The sequence below is a fragment of the Erpetoichthys calabaricus genome, chromosome 18, assembly GCF_900747795.2.
Source record: "Erpetoichthys calabaricus chromosome 18, fErpCal1.3, whole genome shotgun sequence".
Classification (NCBI taxonomy): domain Eukaryota; kingdom Metazoa; phylum Chordata; class Cladistia; order Polypteriformes; family Polypteridae; genus Erpetoichthys; species Erpetoichthys calabaricus.
In genome coordinates, this window is record NC_041411.2 from 76,192,203 (window position 1) to 76,213,857 (window position 21,655).

The 21,655-nt window shown below is 39.1% G+C and overlaps 1 protein-coding gene across 1 annotated transcript in view; it reads left to right on the forward strand.

Moving 5' to 3' along the window:
* The window catches only part of edem1 (ER degradation enhancer, mannosidase alpha-like 1), a 56,452-nt gene that overhangs the window by 25,261 nt on the left and 9,536 nt on the right, over positions 1–21,655 (forward strand). The window contains exons 5-10 of the mRNA XM_051921018.1: positions 2,202–2,385; positions 4,920–5,094; positions 8,282–8,402; positions 10,874–11,044; positions 16,642–16,715; positions 18,962–19,058. Coding sequence (XP_051776978.1) covers positions 2,202–2,385; positions 4,920–5,094; positions 8,282–8,402; positions 10,874–11,044; positions 16,642–16,715; positions 18,962–19,058 — 822 coding nt within the window. The remainder of the gene's footprint in view (positions 1–2,201; positions 2,386–4,919; positions 5,095–8,281; positions 8,403–10,873; positions 11,045–16,641; positions 16,716–18,961; positions 19,059–21,655) is intronic.

The window sequence follows — 21,655 nt, forward strand, 5'->3', positions numbered from 1 at the left end:
TTTGATCAGCACTTCTACTTATGGTGTTAGGTTTATTGCTGTTACCCAAGGTTCTTAAAACTAAAGTAATGTTTCCAAAATCGGCTGCTTTATCTGGCGCTCTTGACATCATAAATGGGAGCCAGCAATATTCCAGGTGACCCCTGGTGGCAGAGGAAAGCCTGTTAAGATTGTGCCGAGGTTTCACTTACATTGCTTTTTTTTCTTTATTTAACTTACTACTATACATTAAATTGTAATGAGTCAAACCTACTTCACTACGATATTGATTTGTTCAAGAAGGATTCACAAATCGGTTACTTCAGCCTGATAAAGAAATCCACCTGCTACCAGTTTTAACATGGAGCCACTCTTTGTTAATGTTCAGTCCTTTTTAGGTGAGCAGATGAAGGGCACAGGTTTTGGAAGGTGATGTCGCCAGTCCTCAAAGTGAAGAAAGCTGGGTTTAATCCACTCTTGTTGAGTCCTGTTCACATTAAGCTCACTCATGCAGCTGGCTCCATTTGCAATGATGACCCTAAACAGATTGCGCTGTGCCCTGCTGTTTATGAGACCTGTGCGTACAGTGAGTTATGGGGTGGCTGCTTGGTATTGCCCAGTTGTCTAGTCAGCAGTGGTTGTGTATGACAATTCCAGCTTGGCATCTTAATATAATAAAAGTGGCACAAGTTACCCTAACTCAGATTGTTACCTGTGAAAATGCTACTCAAAATTCAATTATTTTTCTCTATTATAAATTACCAGTAACGGCGCACTGCTATAACGATAACGTGCAGTGAATACACTTGACACGAGCATTCCTAGTTTTCCTCCTCTTTCTCTGTACGTTTGGCATTCATTTGCTCAGCAATTGATGCGCTTCCGGCTCTTCTTTTCTCCACCCTAGCTTCTTCTTTCGTCTGCATCTTTTCACGTTAAAACTGATTAAGTCAGTGTTTGTGTTGCAATTGCTTAGTACGTTTTCGTTAATTTTTCACTTACATTGGTCCTTAAGTGTTCAATCTGCCTCAAGAATGATTTAAGATATGAAGAGGTAGGGGAAGTGATGGTAGTGATGAGAACGGTGCCTATATGCCTGCGCCGCACAAGAGCCCTGCTGCTCGCTGCCGAGAGTTCATTCTATAATAAAATGAGGAATAACCATGGAGGTCAATTATCACCCGAAAGCGGATAGTAGACGTCACGTAGTATATGTGTACCAAATTTCAGGTCAATAGTTGAAGCGGTTTGCGAGCTACAGGTGATTTAAAATCCTGGACAGAGAAACAGACTGCCACGGTAGTGTAGTATATATAAAGATCCCACTTTTGCCCTGTGCTTTGCTTTTATAATTTTTGTAATTGTGTGATACAGGGGGTCCTCGGGTTACGACACAGTTTCGTTCCTACAACAGTGATGTAACCCGAATTTTGGTGTAAGTCGAAACACACCCTAGACTAACACATTTGCAAAATCATAATCTAGAACATAAAAACACAACTAAGCCACAGAAAAAGGAAAATGACATGTACTGTTCTGTAGTAATAGAAAAAATGAGTGTTTGTGGGAGTGAGTGTTGTAAACTCGAAACGTCGTATGTCAAGACCGCCTGTATTTCTTAATTGCTCATTGAAAGAGTGTGTTTTTTTTTCTTTTTTAAATCCATGCACTGCTCCTTTTTAGTTTTTAGTTGTTCTTCTTATTAGTTTATGGAGTTGCTAATAAAACATTTGCTCATTATACTACCTTGTTTTGGTACTTTCTGTGAAAATGTTTGGTATATAATAAATTTAAAGACTATACACCTGTTTCTGCTGGATATGTTTTATATATAAAATACATATAAATACAGAGTCTACGTATACACCAGTTTCTTCTAATCAGAAATGACCTGCCTTGGTGCTTAGGCAATACCATTGCCTTGATTTCTAAAACACAACCTTCCACTTCAACAGCTCTGCTGAAGAGCATTAAAAGGTTTTATTGTGCCATCTTGTGGCCAATAGTAGGTATATACTATAATGTTCAGAAAGTAGAATTGAACACTTAACTGTTAAGATTGGTTACATTTTTCATAAAGAATCATTTCCTTTTTTTATCCCATCCCCTGTCTTTTTTTTTTTTTAATTTATTTAAAAGATGACTTTTACGTTTAGGTTTCTGGATGTTTTGTGTTTGCTTATCTTTCAGAATTTTAATTTTGAGTCCGTATCATTTTCCAGGTGAATCTGAAGACGGGAGTGCCACCCAACAGTGTGAATGAAACCTGCACTGCTGGTGCCGGCTCTTTGTTGGTGGAATTTGGAATCCTGAGTCGGCTTCTTGGCGATTCGACCTTTGAGTGGGTAGCGCGGAGAGCCGTCCGGGCTCTCTGGAAACTGAGAAGCAATGTGACCGGATTATTAGGCAAGTAAACCTTATATTTTGTGTTCATAGCATAATTTGAAGTATTGTTTACTAATCTTAATCGAGACTGATCCATTTCAGGAGCTATTTACTCTAAACCTAAATATTTAATTATTTTAAAAGAGCATACATGCACAAACTCGCATTGCAGCCTGTGTGTGTATTTGAACCCCTTTTGTCTAACTTTTTATTTCAGTTTTACATTTATGCATTTGACAGATGCTTTTATCCCAAGCGATTTACAAAAGAGGTCAACATTAGTGAGTAAGCATCAGTCTGGGGGACTGTTCAGAAACGTGTTAAAGAATAAGGGAACAGATGTGATCATCACAAGTGTAGAGCTTTAAACCAGACAGAATACAAAACTCAATAACCTTTCCTTAGCTGTAAGAACTAATCGGAAGTATTATAAATTAGATGTTCACAGAACAAGAGACCCCACAAATGCTATCTAAAACACACTAAGGGAGTCGGCAGTTCAGACTGAGGCAGGCGGTTTGTTCCACCAGCTTTGAGTCTGGATTGAAAGTTTATGCCATTTGGAAGTGATATCACCAGACACCATTTATTAGCAGACCTGAGTGGGTGAGAAGAACCTTAGAACATTAGAACACTCTAGACGAGAACAAGCCATTCAGCCCAACAAAGCTCGCCAGTCCTATCCACTTATTTCTTCCAAAAAAACATCAAGCTGAGTTTTGAAAGTCCCCAACGTCTTACTGTCTATCACACTACTTGGTCGCTTATTCCAAGTGTTTATCATTCTTTGTGTAAAGAAAAATTTCCTAATATTTGTGCAAAATTTACCCTTAAGTTTCCAACTGTGTCCCCGTGTTCTTGATGAACTTATTTTAAAATAAAAGTCTTGATCCACTGTACTAATTCCCTTCATCATTTTAAACACTTCAATCATGTCACCTCTTAATCTTCTTTTGCTTAAACTTTAAAGGCTCAGCTCTTTTAATCTTCCCTCATAATTCAACCCCTGCTGCCCTGGAATCAGCCTAGTTGTTCTTCTCTGGACCTTTTCTAATGCTGTTATGTCGTTTTTGTAGCCTGGAGACCAAAGCTGTACACAGTACTCCAGATGAGGCCTCACCAGTGAGTTATGAAGCCTGAGCAGAACCTCCTGTGACTTGTACTCCACACATCAAGGCGCTATATAACCTGACGTTCTGTTAGCCTTCTTCATGGCTTCTGAACACTGTCAGGATGTCGATAGCTTAGAGTCCACTGTGACTCCTAAATCCTTCTCATAAGGTGTACTCTTGATTTTTTCAACCGCCCATTGTGTATTCAAACCTAACCTTAGGACCCTGCAAGTGTCTCTGTATATACAGGTGCTGATCCATTGACTAGTCTATAAGCAAGCATCAAGGATTTGAACTTAATGCCACTGTAGCAACTTAGCTGGAATCTGTTTTATTATCTATTTATACTTTCCTTGTACACTAAGCTAATGAACTTGTGGCTGCCTTACTTGAAGCACATAAACACATTTCTACCAAATAACACACAGATCTTGTAGCTATAAATAGGAATGTGGAAAGTCCTAAAAACCTTGCAAACATTTCAGTTATTTCTTGTTCATGCAGATTCACTCTGTAACATCTGCAAGCTCAGGCTGTATCATGCTGTAGTTTTATTGTATTCATCTGCTTAGTTAAGACCAAACTGACTAATCATGATATAGTGAAGCATCTCTCAAAAATGGTGATCAACTTCTCAACCCACTATTTGAAGAATCTGTGAATTCCTCAGTGACGGCGGCCTTATCAGATATCAAAAAGCCGGTTTAAGGAGTGGTGAGTCATCAGCTACTACATCACACAGATTTTAAGATAATTAGTTCTGATGTTTCCAGAGTTTATAGTGTGATAGATGGCCAGGGATTTTGCCTGGTCGGGACGCCCTTTTGAAGAGAGGACCGGGGAGTGGACATATCACCAGCAGTACCTCCCCCAGGACACGAGAGGGCAGCCCCCCTGGTTTACATTGGGGCCACAGAACTGGAGCTTAGAAGCTCAACCCTGCTGGGCTCATGGCCACCACATCCAGAATTGCTACCAGAAGGAGAGCCGGATTCCCATGTAGCTCTTCTGCCACACCCGGAAGTTCTGCTGGAACTTGATCGAGGAGCACCTGGAGCACTTCCGGGTGCGGTATAAAAGAGGCCGCCTCACTCCACTCGGAGAGCCAGAGTCGGGAGGAAGAAAACCGAGCTCGTGAGAGGAGGAGTGAGGGAGACAAAGAAGAAGGAAAAGGCAAAGAAAGGACTGAGCCGATCAACTATTGTGGGTTAGTGTGTTGTGTGTGCTAAAGGAAAAATTAAACTGGCTGTCCCAGTGTCTGTCAGTGTCCAGGCTTCTTCTACAATAGTAACTGATTGTTTTGGTGCGTGATTATAGTGGTGTGTCTCTACAACAGGCAACATCCATTTTAATACAGAATTATTCCAATAGCATATGTAAAATTGTATTATCATCCACTTTGGTGTTTGCAGCTTAAAAATAAAATGCTTTTGCTGTTTTTAGGTAACGTTGTAAATATCCAGACGGGTCAATGGGTTGGCAAGCAAAGTGGACTGGGAGCTGGGATGGATTCCTTCTATGAGTATCTGCTGAAGTCTTATATTCTTTTTGGTGAAAAGGAAGACTTCAAAATGTTTAATGCTGCTTATGCAAGCATCCAAAACCATCTACGACGAGGGTATGAGAATGTCTCAACAGTCATATCTGTTAAGTGTTTAATGACATACTGTGTAGTGGAGACTTGTGCACTTTAAATATCTGATAGTATAATTACAAAAGTGCTTCCTCTCTTCTATATGTGCCAGTAGTTCAGGTGATTAGCATAATGTTGGAGAACAAAGGCTTTTTGGAATGTTTGCTTCTGCTCCACATTTGAAAAGATGAAACACTGGGGACATTTTGAATCAATCAAATAGTTAGTTGTAGTTGATGTGCTGACATGTGTGAGTATTCTTCAGAACCAAGAAGATGAATTTGGTAAGGATTGCGTTTTCAGGTTCAGTGGCTCTCAGTATATTTCTGATGTCACCTTTTGAAGGAACAGTGCAATGGTTATGTATTTGTAGTGAACAAAAAAAAAATCCAACAATCTCATACGCTTACGCAGAACTTGGATCACAAAGTTCCTGATATAGTGGGCTTCAATGGAGACCTGGCTTGACCAGCTGGATACAATATCAAAATGCCCATGGGAAAAAAAATCTCCGGTTACTTGTGTTCTATAATCCAAATGGCAGGTATCACTGGTCAACAAGCATTTTGCTACTGGGATTCTTTCACCTGTACTTTAACAAATTTCACTTGCTGACTCCAAATCTGAAAACCGTTTTCGTCCATCACATCCCAGTTTTCAGTTATGATGTTCCAGGTCTTGGACAACTAGGGTGACTGGACAGTAAAGGTGATGCATTTCAGCATTTAAGAAATAAGTTTGGTCTCGAGAAAAGTGAAGCCAAAATGAAGGAAGGTGTTTTTGTTGGCCCTGAAATCCGGGAACTGATGCTTGACGATGAGTTCAAAAGGAAACTGAAGCCCACTGAACCAGCACCCTCATTTGTGAAGGTTGTCCAGAATTTTCTTGACAGTCACAGAGCAGAGAATTATACTGAGCTTGTGGAGAATAAGCTGAAAGTATATTAGCTTACGGGATACAGAATGTCACTGAAAACGCATTTTTTTACATTCTCCTCTCGACTTTTTTCCACCAAATCTAAGCGATGTCAGAGATGAGCATGGGGAAAGATTTCATGAAGATATAAAAGTGATGGAAAACTGATATTGGGAAAAATTTACTCCAAGCATGATGGATGACTACTGTTGGTTCTTGCAAAGAGAGATGGATTTGCAGTAGAAGCACAAACGCGAGTGCCTGCCATCATTTTTGGGCACGCTGACCTCACTTTAATATTGAGGTAAATTGACATAAATATACTTTAACGTGTCTCTGGTATCGTCTTCTGGTTTGGTTTCAGAATAAACGCATCAAAACAATTTTGGTGGGATATAGTCCAAACTCCAGATATCATGTTGATATATTGATATTCAAAACGTCAATGCTGTGTATTTCAAAAACCTGATGTGCTAGCTTAATGCTGATTTCATATATGAAATCAGTGTAAAAAACTTAATAAAGAGCTGCTCTGAAGTTCCCAGTAGTAAACAAAAAATATTTTTTTGTAGACCAGTGTATCCAGTCATATATGAGGTGTGTCTATTAAATAACGAGACTGATTAAATAACTCACCTTTATTTATATGTATTACAAATTTAATGCTCGTCCCCTTCAATATCCTCCCCATTTGCACTAATACATTGCTGCAGTCTTGTTTTCCACTTGTCGAAGACATGGAGCAAATCAATTTCTGTTGGCTGTTTTAACACATCCACCATTTTCTTCTTTACAGCAACAACTGACTCAAAACGTGTCCCTTTAAGCATTGATTTAACTTTTGGGAAAAGAGAAGTTGCACGGTGCTAAATCGGGTTAATATGGAGGATGTTCAAGTGTAGTAATGTGCTTGTCGGTCAAAAACTGCTTTACAGAAAGTGCTGTGTGAGCAGGCGCATTGTCCTGGTGAAGAATGAAACCATTTTCCCCACAGTGGCGGCCGTTTATTTTCTGACTTTTTCTCTCGGCTTTTTGACTGTCTTTTGGTTTCAGGATCATACTGGAAGATCCAGGTTTCGTCACAAGTGATTACTTTATGAAACCGGTTTGGATCTGCGTCAAGTTGCTGCAGAATGTCAACACGACATTCCTTGCGACATTCTTTTTGCTCTGGTGTGAGAACCCTTGAGACCATCTTTGCACAACTTTTAAACTTGGCATCACAGTCTCGTTATTTAATAGACGCACCTTGTATATTCACAGCATCCAAAGTCGCACCTGTTTTGGCTAAACAAACCACTTCTGGAAAAGCGTGTTCAGAGTTTTTAAATTGAAGACCATGCTGTGTTCTCCAAAAACATGATGCTAAAAGTCAACAACACAGGATAGATAACACACACACACACACACACACACACACACACGTGATATATTTTTTTGGGTAGAAGTATACCAGCTTTAGTTTGAAAAAGAACTTTTGAAAATTTCTAAGGTTTCGAGTTCTGAGTAGCTACCAGCTATTTTCTCTAGTTCTTCATGCAGAAGTAAAATGTATAACGATTTATTATATAACTGGCCATGGTACCTGTCAAAGACAGGTAACATAATAAAAATATTTGCTTTTGCTCTATCTGTACCTTTCCTTTCTTTTTGCATTTGTGAGGGTCTCCCAGGTGGCGCTCCCTCCTTCCAAGCGTGTTCCCATAAAGCCTTCTTCTCAGACTCTCATTATTTTCGTGGCGCTTTTCTCCCTTCCTGTCGGTCTTTCTTATAATTGCCATCTTTGAAGGCGACCCTCTCAGCATTCTGCAAATGCCTTTACTCCTCCTCCTGCATCTCACACTTCCTCTTTTGCTGCGTCACCAAAGCCAAACTGACCAATCACTTGCCGATAGGGACTGGACATACGCCCTTCGGTGAGATGCAGCCTCTGTGCAGGTCTGAAAGAACAGCCATTAGACCACACATTTCATAGTCAGGTACTGTAAGTGGCCACTGCAGTACACAACAAGACCTGTGAAGATCTTCATGGAACATACCTGGAAAGATCAAAGATGCTTGTATTCCTGTTCCTAAGGGTGAACCTAGTTGTATGCTTTTTTGTGTTTTGCTAGCATTAATTTGGAATGTGTGCAGTATATGGGTTAGTGCTGTTAGTTATGTTGTTGGCTAATCGAGAGTTATTTTTGGTGGCAGGATTCATGAAAATACTTGTAATAATCTTAATCTTTTTTGTTTTTTTTTTTTTAAACTCTAGCCGGGAAGCTTGTAATGAAGGTGAAGGAGATCCACCACTCTATGTTAATGTGAACATGTTTAATGGACAGATAATGAATACGTGGATAGACTCGCTTCAAGCTTTCTTTCCAGGCCTTCAGGTATTTTTTTAAGGGTTAGCAACACTTTCTTGTATTTGTTTTTTTTAATTTCATTCCTTTTTTGGCTTAAGCTAGTTACGGAATGGATAAATGAGATTATAAATGATGTTGTATAAATGGAACCTTGCAGTCTGTTCACAAAACCCTCTTTTAAATTTATTCTGTAAATAGATCCATCCATTTTGTGTGTGTGTGTACACACCACCAGACAAAAGTTTTTGAACATACTTTTTCATCCAGTTTTTGTTGAAATTTAAGCAGTTCAAGTCCAGTGAATAACCTGAAATGGTACTAAGGTCTTTTTTTTTAATTATTTGTGTTGATTTTGTTTTTCTAACTGATTGTAATTTTGATAATAAATTTTATGTAAAAGAGCCTTTCAAGGTACCCAGGGACTCTGTACAACAATATACATAAAATCAAACCATCCAGTGTACAAATAAAATTAATGAGAACAACGAAAGGCAATATTCAAAAGATAAGTTTACATTTAAAAACAGAAAGTGAGGTACAGATATGGCGCTCCAAAGGCAGGGAATTCCATAACTGTGGCCCAAATACCCATAGTGCGCACAGTGGAACGGTTAACAGCAGGGAGTCCGATGAACGAAGTGAATATGATGGAGTGATATATAGTGTGCTGTATCCTTATCTTACCATATAAAGCAGCTTATGATGATAATGTAACACTCTCTGATCTGCTCAATGTAGTTTAGGGTTGCTGGGGAAGGTTCAAGCACATTGCAGGAGCTGACCCTGAATTCTCATGGAGCCAGTTAAGAATTTCCACTTACCCTAACATTTGTGTTGTTAAAGACACTATATAAAAGAGTTATTTATTGAGTTGTTCTATATAAACGTCTACGTGTGGAAGTGTGTGTGTCTGTCTGTCCAGCCTGGAAGTGAGAGGTGGAGTCTGGGTAAGGGCTCCACCTCCGAGGAAACAGAAAACTCGCTTTGCCGCTAATAGTACAAGCAAGGCGACTACGTCAACAAAACAAAACCTCCGAAGAAAGACAAAGACGCTTAGCAAAATGGTATCCCTTTCTTAGCAAAATGGTATCCCTTTTACTTTTCCTCCCACCGCCATTGCACAAGCGATGCGAGTGCGTCGGCAAAACAAATCCTCCTAGGAGAGAGAGACCCACCCTTTCAATTACCTGAGATCTCTACATTTCAAATTTTTTCCTGATGATTTCAATAGTTTCTAGGACAGGGGTCGCCAACTCCGGTTCTGGAGGACCACTGCGGCTGCAGGTTTTCATTCTAACCCTTTTCTTAAATGGTGATGTGTTTTTACTGCTAATTAAGTCCTTTTCCTTTCATTTTTTTTTTTTTAAGACTTGTTCCTCCGATTTTTTTCCTTGTTCCTCTGAATTGCTTCATTTCTTTTACTTAAGTGACACCCAAACAGAAATGAAATGTGAAGTGAGTGAACCAACAGAAGACCAATTCAGTCAGGGCCTCAAACTCCAACCAGTTGCTTAATTAGGCGCTGATTCTCGTTAATTAAACCTGTTTTTTAATTCCATGGCTTGTTGCTGCTCTCATGGTGCAACAGCAGATTTTTCTGAAATTTTTGATTTTCTCTTTTCTAAGAGCTCTGGTAAAATGTATTGTGGACCTTAGCAGATCCGCATTCCTGAGACCTTCGTCTTTCCTTATTCTTAAATATTGTATGATGGACACAGTTTGCTGGTCATGTTTTGGTACATTTTGTATCTCATTGTTTGGTGGCTAATTAAGGAAAAAGAAACAATTAAAGTGGTCTGAGTCTTCAAGAGCAAGTCAAATAAAATGAATTAAAAAGAAGTTAATTAGCAGCAAAACCAGGTCACTAATTAAGAAAAGGGTTGGAATGAAAACCTGCAACCACGGTGGTACTTCAGGACCGGAGTTGACGACCCCTGTTCTAGGACACTACATACCAGGTGGCTGCAGGGGCAAAGATCTACCAAATCTGCAGTGCTGGGTATTTTATGTGTCTGTGTCTGTCACCATTTCCACATTGCATCTGGCAGTTTTTGGTTTTTAGAATTTCATACCGGTTAAGTGCTACATATCCTTTGCAGGGTTGCTTGCAGAATTTTTTTGAATTCTAGAAAGTTTTGTTTTTCTTATGTTTATTTCTTTTCAAGTATTGTGCTTTGCAGCAATTATTTTTTTTTATTTTTATTTTAAATATCTCTGTTGTAAAAAGAATGGGATAATCGTTTTATTTAAGCTTCGTGGCACATTTTAATAGAAATCATTCAAGACATGTATTATAAGATGGCATATATTAATTCTTTGCTCGTATTTAATGCTGTAACACACAACAGTGTTCCATTGTTGCTCTTTATTGAAACATCAAAGGCCTACTGCAGAATGTAGCACTCTGATGTATTGGTTAGACTGAGATTACATTATTTACATTTCTGCCTTGTAATGAATTTCTGTTTAAGTAAAGAAGATTTTCAAATCAATTTTAGGTGTTAAGTGGTGATATAGAAAATGCAATTTGCCTTCACGCCTTTTATTATGCCATATGGAAACGCTTTGGTGCCCTTCCTGAGAGATATAACTGGCAGCTGCAGGCACCAGATGTGCTGTTCTATCCCCTAAGGCCTGAGCTGGTGGAATCCACTTATCTTCTTTATCAGGTATTTATCTAGTACTTCTCTGAGATCAGAATTGTGCCTTACACTGTGTTTAATTAACTACATTAAGTGTTTATTTAAATACATACAGTATCATGGCTTTATTACTGTATATGCACGCTTGAAGTCAGGTCAGTTATTTACCTCCTAACACTCTGGGCCTGACGTATGAAGCGGTTGTACTCTTAAATTTGTGCAAAATGGCAGCATGCTACAGTTTACTTATGCAACAAGTATAGCATTGTAAGTACAGTATGTTTGCTTTATAAATGATTTAAGTGCCTAGTAAACCATATTGATTCCTGGCCCTTTTCTTTGTTGAATTTGAATATATAGATTTGTGTTAGTGTAGCACTAGTTTACTGAATTTGAGTTTGGTTGTCTTGTTGTATGTCATAAAATTTTCAACAGTGAAGAAAAAGGTTAAAAGAATAAAAGTATACAAGTAAAATTATTAGACAATATACTACTTCTAATTTGGTCTCTCTCTAACTCAGAGCTTAAATCATTTGGAAGGTACATTACACCTTGAATATTCAAAATGTAGTTCAACTTTCAGATTGTTGCCAGTTAACATTTTGCAAGTGTGGATGTCACAGTATGTAACATTGTGATTAGTTTTACACAGTATAAACATTTCCATGCTACCAGCTTATGAGCCGATGCGCAGTTGATGCCACTCGGTTTGACTTCTGGGAGACGTCGACTGAACCTCATGAATGCGTCCCAGACTATGGGTGCTCACGATAGCATCATGGGAGATTCTGTTGTACTTTTTAACACCATCAAAAATGTGGCTAGGTTTCAACAACAAGTGCGACCATCTGATTACTTGACCTCTAAAACCGCAAGACACAGTTTCAGTTCTTTTAGAGGTTTTTATTATTAGAGGCTAAAGAGAAACAGTAAAAAAAAAATTAGAACAAACGGCAAATCGGCTCTGAGGCTAGGGATCTGCACTGGCAATCGGAAGGTTGCTGGTTCGAATCCCGTAAATGCCAAAAGGGACTCTGCTCTGTTGGGCCCTTAAGCAAGGCCCTTAACCTGCAATTGCTGAGCGCTTTGAGTACTGAGAAAAGCGCTATATAAATGCAAAGAATTATTATTAATTATTAAATCATGATAATTAGAGAGAGAACAGTAAAGTGAGGAAAGGCCAGAAAGGTCCAACAGGAATAGATCTTGAGGAGGCGGTGGAGAGGAGAAGGATTGAATAGTTTCACCGCATGATGCCAGAGAGCAGCACCATTTGGTGGACATTCCCAGGACATTCGGAAGAAGATGCTGAGTAGTTGAAGAGGGCAAAGATGATATGGGGGATCTAGCTCAAAGTGTCTCATTGGGAGGTCAAGTTTATAATTTTTGGGGGAAAAATGTAAACTGTGTGCTCATGATTAGGATTTTTGAAATAATTTGTAATGTTCTGAAAATGTTTGCCAGCACAGCACAAGTGTTGAGGAAACGTTCATCAACCACTGAGATATGATAGGGAAGTTTTGAGTAGGGACTAGTTCCAGGTTTCAACTTAGGGGTTGAAGAAAATGGTTGTAAGGAAGTGGAAGAGAAGAAGAACTCCACTCGCTCTAAGCACTGACCTCTGCTTCAAGTAGAAAAAGTAGGAGGTGAAAGGTAAGGAATGCCTAGGCCCAAGAGAAAAACTTTTCCAACACTGACTCAGTAAAAATGTTTTCAGGTGCAGTGATACCTGATTGGTTGCAAGAGGAGGAAGTGGAGATAGGGCAGCCCCCAGCATTCAGGGCAGAGTCGTTAAATTAAGAAGTATGAAGGCATCATCTTGGCAGCAGGCCCATCAATTTTTCAGCTCATCCCTATATCTGAAGGGCGTAAGGTGTAACGGGGGCAACGATAAATGTCAATAGACTAGTAAATCAAAAGCTTTGTCCATGCTAGCAGGAGTTTCATTGTACTCTGTATACATGACAGTATTGAATCTTCTTGTTTCGGCTGCTCCCAATTAGGGGTCGCCTCATCAGATCATCCATCTCCATCTGTCCCTGTCTTTCACATTTTCTTCCACACCGACTGCCTTCACGTCCTCCCTCACCACATACAGAACCCCCCACCCCCTTATCTTTCCTTTTTTCCTTCTGCCTGGCAGTTAGATCATCCACAACATTCTTTTCCCAGTGTACCCCTCATCTCTCCTTTGCACATACCCAAACTATCTCAATCTAGCCTCTGTCACTTGGTCACCAAACTGTCGTTCCTGTGTTGTCCTTCTAATATACTCATTCCTATTTCTGTCTGCTTGGTCTAAGTGTTGGTTCCAAGCCCAGGTAGGCTGGGGGGGATTGGGTCAGGAACAGCAACCAGCATAAAACCTGTGCCAAATCAGACATGCGAATGAGAAACAGAATGTCCATACCAGATTGGTCAAGGCCTGGATTGCCAACAGTATTGACTCTATAAATCTATAATTTAATGTTAGTGTAGTGCAAAACCATCCATATTTAAATTTTTCCATTTAGTTTCTGAGTTAATATGAAACATTTCTTCAGCAGTGGCCGTTTTTAATTTATTTCTTGCTTAAATGCCTTATTGACCCATTAGCCGTGGGTCCTAACTGGATCTGTAAAGAACTTATAATACTGCTGGCCACATTACCTGGTAAAGAACCACTCTTGCCTGGCCCTCAATTTGTCAAATTCATTTCTGTAAAACCTGCTTCTAAAACAGTCAGTTCGAGGCATCTTGTTTGCCTCCTGTCCAGTTTTATACTTCCCGACTTTGAAGGTGACTCTCAGCATGCCTCTTATGCCTTTTACTTCACCTTGTGGGTCTCGCATTCACCCTTTTTTTTTGATCGCGTCACCAAACTCAAACTGCCCAATCACACCGCTTGGAGTAACCAGACACACACACACACACACACACACCTTACTTACTGTTTATAGCAGATGTTTCCTTTTATGAAAATCGGAATGTTAACACTCTGCGTGAAGTTGAGACTGCTCCACTGTGTCATCCATTACAGTTGAAACTACTCACTGGGTACGGTGCAGGGGCAAATGTTTTGAACAAAAAAGCAAGTACGGCAAATTTGGCTGCTTTCTCTTTCTACGCCATGCTAGAGGAATGCTATGGAAAGCATTGCAAGATCCACTGCTGTTTGATTTCCTCTCCTTGCTGTAATCCACTTCTATTTCTCAATCGGTAACAGTGAACAGTGTATCAATGTCTCCTATCCGGAGGTCCTGAGAGCTGCAGTAACTGCTCCCAATAGAGTCTGGTTGCAATGCAACAGTAAGTTTGTGATTTGGTAGTCTCAATAGAGTACAATTTAGAAATAAGCCTGTGAATGCAGTGGTTCATTTAGAAAACAAATGTTGCAATTTGCCATGCTCATCCAAAGATGCGACTCACTAAATTAAGCGTGTGCACACACAAAACCCTTAACGTGTGGTCCCAGCCCACTTTCACATGCTTTGTAGGGACAGCTTAGCTATTAGCTAAACAATGAGGCTTGATAAACTGAATGTTCTCCTCTCATTTGTCAAAGTTCTTACATTGTGCGCTGACAGCTTTCACTTTCACAACATTATACAAATGGTGAATAACCGCTCTACCAAAATGCAGTCAGTCTGGCGTGTTATTCCTTAATTCTGATTGTTCAATTAGATTTTTAAAGCCCTGACTTTCAACAAAAGATGCTTTCATTTGCCTTGACTACATGGCTGAAATGGAACAATGTCATACAATATGTGATCCAAGGCCACATTTCACATTGGCAGCATTTTTTATTGCAAAATTCGTCACACAGAAATTTATCTTGTGCCTAAATAGCATAAGTTATGTTATAAATATTTTAATGTTTCGCAAGCATTGGAATATATTACGAGGGATGTTCAAAAAATTTTCATACTTTTTTTTTTTTTTTTACTCTATTTATTAAGAATTTCATAAACAAATGACATCACTTTTCTACATAATCACCTTCCTTTGTGATGCAATTTTCCCAGCGTCGTACCAACTTTTTAATGCCAAATTACCTGTCCTCCCGCCTTCACCGTTTCCAACGAAAATATAAAAGTGTGGAAACATTTTGAATGTCCCTCCATAGTTAATTTGCAGTTTACATATTTTTACTTTAATTTTAGATAGAATTTTATTAGTCCCTGGGGGGAAAATAATCCAGGGCTTGTTGTTTGGAAAGCAACGTACAGTCTTTGTGGGTACGACTGTGTCGACACAGAAAGTAAATTCTGTTGTCCCCATTTGATTCTCACATCATTTCCCAGTGTGTCATTTGGAACCAGTTGTCCAGGGCCATTTCATCCTCCAGGCGCCGCTTCCTCACAATTCTGGTGGTAACAGGTTGCTGTCTAATCAGGGCTGTGGAGTCAGTAGATAAATCCTTCGACTCTGACTCCTTAGTTTCCGGTACTTCTGACTCCGACTCCCCGACTCTGACTCCTCTGTATTTAATATGCTAATGTATTTTTCATGTTGATTTGAAGGAAGGCAACATACACGTCATTTAACCACAGAACTACTGGCTGGGAAGCTGACTCTCTACCGTATTGGCCATTTAAACAAAAGACATGAACCCCTGAACACACATCAGACCATAGCACACACCTCCACCTACATCATTACAATTGTTTACACTCTAACTTGTTAAACACAATATATCTGAAATAAAATGAAAAAACTTTTTGTAATGTACCATTATCCAGATTACAATATGTGAATGTCAGGTTGTATAATAGCTCAGCTGAACTTCACACTAGTAGTAACACAATTATCCACTGAGCTTTATTCTTACATCAGAGAAGTATTTAATTATGACCATTCATCCATCCATTATCCAACCCGCTATATCCTAACTACAGGGTCACAGGGGTCTGCTGGAGCCAATCCCAGCCAACACAGGGCGCAAGGCAGGAAACAAACCCAGGCAGGGTGCCAACCCACCGCAGTTAATTATGACTCTTGTTTGTGAAATGGGACATTTGAATTTGCTGTATTTTTATTTTTTGAATACAATTTAAATTTATTAGGAGTCCGAGTCGGTACATTTTTGCAGACTCCAACCCCGACACCAGGTACCCAAAATTGTCTGACTCCTCGACTCAGACTTCAGCTCCACAGCCCTGCGTCTAATAACCCGGCTTGTAGCTGGGAATACAATTAATCAGATTGTGATCAGATTTGCCTAAAGGAGCACGTAGATCACACTTGAAAGCATCTTTAACATTTGAATACAGCAGGTCCAGCTTCTTCTTTCCTCATGTGGAACCGGTCACAAACTGATAAGAAATTTTTCATCGTTTGCTTTGAAGTTGCCACATAACTGCAGAGTCGAAGTGAGTCCTCATTAAAAGTGTTGGTGACAGAATGAATCATTTCCATTGCTAGGTCCCCGTTGAATTTGGCTTCATCTGTTTCTTAGTTGAGACTTTTGAAAGCCATTAAGATTGATGTTTACTTACATTAAGTGTTTGTTTTTCTGGAAAGTTCATTTAGTATATTTTAATTTATTTCAGCTGTGTTTCTTTTTAGGTTTAAAGTTGATAATACTATGTTTTTTTTATGTAGTCTAGTATTTAAAAAAAATTCTACCCATTGTATCTTTGTAGGCCACTAAAAATCCCTTCTATCTCCATGTGGGAATGGATATTCTTGAGAGCCTTGAAAAGTACACCAAAGTGAGGTAAATGACCGATAAAGCTGCCTCCATGCAACATGGGCTTCTTTTTTAATTTTGTTCCATAATTATTGTGTTATATTTGACCCATTCATTTTGCATTTTAATTTTCAAGTAAAAGCATAGGTTTAAATGTTGATCAGAATGTATCTTTATTGTGATTGTGCTACTTCTGAGGATGCATTTTGGATAAAAAGAAATTTTGTGCTTTGGAAGTGGCAGGGATACAGGTGAAAGGGCACATGCGTTTTGGTATGGATGATTACTCAATAACTACAGTGGAACCTCGGTTCACGACCATAATTCGTTCCAAAACTCTGGTCGTAAACCGATTTGGTTGTGAACCGAAGCAATTTCCCCCATAGGATTATATGTAAATACAATTAATCCGTTCCAGATGGTACGAACTATATGTAAATATATATTTTTTTTTTTATAGATTTTTAAACACAAATATACAGTGCATCCGGAAAGTATTCACAGTGAATACTTTTTGCAAAATAAATTTGCAAAAATCTCAAGTAAACTTTTTTCGCGTTGTTATTATGGGGTGTTGTGTGTAGAATTCTGAGGAAAAAAATAAATGTAATCCATTTTGGAATAAGGCTGTAACATAACAAAATGTGGAAAAAGTGATGCGCTGTGAATACTTATCTGTAGATAATTACACCACAGAATACACATCATAATAGTAAACTAAATGTAAAAACATTGAATAACATTAAGAAAACCTTGAACAACAGAGAAATCTAACATTGCAGCAGTTTGTGCTATAGCCTTACGACCCGATCGCTGTATGAACACTTTTTTTTTAATGAGTTTTAAGAACAGGGGGGAAAAAAAGGAACATTTGAACAAATCCGAAGCAACCAAGAAACTAACATTGCAGCAGTTCGCGCTATAGCCTTACAACCCGATCCCAGGGAAAAAAAATGAACATTTGAAAAATCCATAACTTAATAAACAACCAAGAAAAGTAACATTGCAACAATGCTACGAACCGAAAAATTAACATTTGAAAAATCCGTAATACAAGAAAACTAACCTTGCGTAAGTCAAGTTGTGACATGAAGTGAGGAGGAACTGGGTGGAGAGGAGGTTACAGTGCTTAGAAGCCATGGTTAACTTCAAAAGCACACGAAATACTGTAGAGCACAAAGAGTTCACAGGTAAAGCCTGCACGTCTGACTGAGAACAATGAACAGGGAGAGGCTGAACACGTGCTTAAATACAGTAATCGGAGTGTATGAACCGGAAGGGAAATGAAATAGAGCACAAAGAGTTCACAGTGAAAGCACGCACGCATGTCTGACCGAGAACAATGCAACACGTGCGGAAATCATCGGCGCGCACAGACCGAAAGGGAAACTGGCTTGTTCGTATACAGAGTGTGTGGTCGTGAACCGATGCAAAAGTTTGGCAAACTTTTTGGTCGTAAACCGATTTTGTACGTGTACCGAGACGTTCGTGAACTGAGGTTCCACTGTACCTTGTTAACATAGAGAAGATTGTTTTTGTGGGTGCTGGTGTTAAATCCATCCATCCATTTTCCAACCCGCTGAATCCGAACACAGGGTCACGGGGGTCTGCCGGAGCCAATCCCAGCCAACACAGGGCACAAGGCAGGGAACCAATCCTGGGCAGGGTGCCAACCCACCGCAGGCTGGTGTTAAATTTACAAGAAATCTTGTTAAGTCACAATATAGCATGGCCCATGTTTCCTTACTTGGCTCAGTAAGCCCCTATCTCTCTTCCTGTTACTATGCACATACTTTTTTGCCAAAATATACTGTGGTATTTTGGAATGTGCCTACACTGCAGTTAATCAGATCAGTAAAGTTACCAATGAATGTACTGCCCTAGACACCATAAAGAAAACCGGAGACCCCAGTATTTTAGATGAAGCAGTTTTCTACATAGTAAGGAAGAGGTGGCACTTGAATCTGCAACTTAAGAGTTTAATGGATGGTGCCTCTGCCTCTGTGCTATACCGCCTACATGTCTTGTACTGTAACTGTAATGCAAGACTGAGAGCATTACAAAGTGTCACATTAATTACAATTATTTCCTTTTTCATATAGTTCTTGACTAAGTTCAATTTGCTGTGCATCTTTGTGCTTAGACATTTTTAAAAGGACGCCAATTCCTTGTTGCTAGAGCACTGCTAATACCATTCAGATAACTTATAGCTTGGAAACCTTTTAAACACATTTGTCTCCTTCTCCATTCATGGATCTTTCCTTTTCTCACAGGTGTGGGTATGCCACACTGCATCACGTCATTGAAAAGTCAAAAGAAGATCGGATGGAGAGCTTCTTCCTTAGTGAGACTTGTAAATATTTGTATCTGGTATGTATGACCTTCGTTTATTTTTAAGGAAGACTCCTGTTGGTTGCAAATGAAGTTGCCTTTTAGTTTTTTTTTTTTTTACATTTATTTTTATTCATAGTACTCTATTACATTCAGACTCTATTTTTGAAATGTTTTCATTATTCTTGTGAAATCTGATCAAAACCTTTAGTGATGTATAATAGGCATACTGAAGTTAAGTCGTTTTTTCCAGGGAGTATAGGGAATTATTCAGAACACCAACCAGTATCAAAGATATGTGTATCTAGAGCAGAATTTTTGCAGGTTTTGATGGGACCCACAAGGTTGCTAAATTTTAAAACCTTTGTTGCCATATACAGGAATTGGAAATGGAAAGTCAACAAATAATCCATTCAGTCTAGGTTAATGAAACTTTCTACCTTTTTTAATGTCCGTATGTAACCTTTGGGTTAATTAATTGATTACCTTGCAGCAGTCTGCCTGTCATGCAGATTCAATCTGTATAACGTCTGCATGATCAGACCATATCTGTCGTCTTGTCTAGATATGGGCCACATCATGCTCCGTGCATCTTGACTATTGCAGCCTCTTACTGGCAGAGGTACCATCATTTACTGCAGATACTCATTTTCAACCAGCCAAGATGGGTGCACGTCGTTTCCCATCCAAGTTAAATCCATTTGGTCCCAGTAGCAGCAGGCGTCAGGTTTATGTCATTGATGTTTGCCTTCATAGCAGTTAGTGGTTCAGCACCCATTTATTTTGGTGGCCCTTGTCCTAATCTGGGATCCTGAGTTGGTTTGTCATGTGGCGAGTGCAGCAATGCGCTGTATCAGCGTGTGCTCCTAACCTCTCCTCTACTTATCGGGCCCAATGCTCGTTCCTGTCCACTCAGGTCTACTAATGATTGGTGTCTGGCAATACCACCTCCACGTGGCTTCGGATTTCAGTCCAAACTCTTCATGTGTTGCCCCTTCTCTGGTGGAATGAACTACCCACACTCATCTGAGTAGCTGATTTCCCAGAGTATGTTTAAGAAGCATTTGAAGACTTTCCTGTTTTGTGAATACCTTTCTTACTGCTAATGGTTTTGATGCGAGATTATTTTTGTAGTTAAGGTGAGGCTGATGAGTTTGGTGCTCTCTTTAATGGGTGCTTTAATTTTAAGGTTGTTTTGGTGATTTGTGTGACATAGTGTTGTAACACTTATTTAAATACAGACCCCCTAAGTGACCTCAATTGTGAGTTGCTTTGGATAAAAGCGTCTATTTAATGAATAAATGCAAATTAAAATATAGGATGGTCATTGTAGTCAAAATAGGTATTAATGAGCTCAAACTTTAGAATAGGCAGATGTCATCAACATAATCCACATGACATTGCAGATATGTATATTTGGGAAATTAAATTTCTGTTGTTCTTGAAATGAAATGTATTGAATGTTACCAGGAATCTAGCTTAGTACCACGTTTACTCTTTAATAATTATTGAGTGGTGAAGTGACGCAACACTTTTGAGTTAGTAGACAGAAACAGCACACCAAAACTCCACATTGTGTAGTAGCCCACCAGCGTCCATAGCAATGAAATTAGAACACTCTAGACAAGAACAGGCCATTCAGCCCAACAAAGCTTGCCAGTCCTATCCACTTATTTCTTCCAAAAAATCATCAAGTCGACTTTTGAAAGTCCCTAAAGTCTTACTGTTTACCACACTACTTGGTAGCTTATTCCAAGTGTCTTTCGTTCTTTGTGTAAAGAAAAACTTCCTAATGTTTTTGTGCAAAATTTACCCTTCACAAGTTTCCAACTGTGTCCCCGTGTTCTTGATGAACTCATTTTAAAATAACAGTCTCGATCCACTGGACTAATTACTTTGCAGCCTAAGGTGTAAGAGCCACATTTGTTTTAAGAGTGTGTTTTCCCTCTCCCTTCTCAGTTATTATCTCTAATGCTTGGGGGGAAAAAAATACAAACCCACACCCTTCTTCAGCACCATCTTCCCTGTCCCTTTTGCTTTTGCATTGCCTGTTTTTTCTTTTTCTCCAATCCTCTGTTCCTGATGATTTGATTACTTGTCTCTAGCGCTTAAATAATATACAATGATAAAGAAGAAATATCATTAACGAGTCTAATAAGGTGTGTCTACATCTCGGTGTCTGTTAATACAGAAAGCAAGCTAAGCGGTCACCATCGCACGTCTGTGAAGTTATTCTTGTTTTGAAGTAGTACCTCCCGATCTGGTGCTTATTGAAGCAAGCCTCATGTTGCTTTTCCATTTACAATAATATAAATGTGTGAAGTTGGGTGTATAGTTATAATGCAAGAGAAGCAATAGCTCCACACCTAATGTATGCATTGCTCTCTTAGTTCATTCAGGTTCTCTGATTGAATTTCTAAAATGTAGCATAACTCTATAATATTTTTAGGGCTCATACAAATATTTTAGCTATATGTTCAGATTAGTCATCTGACAGTTCTGCTGAACTATAGGACATGGTGTGATTGAACGTATGTAGTACAGAGAGAAATGTTTTGTTTATTTTTTCAGTAATATCTGTAAAAAAATAATAGGTGTGAAGTCTTGGCACAAACCAACTTAGTCATATCATCTTT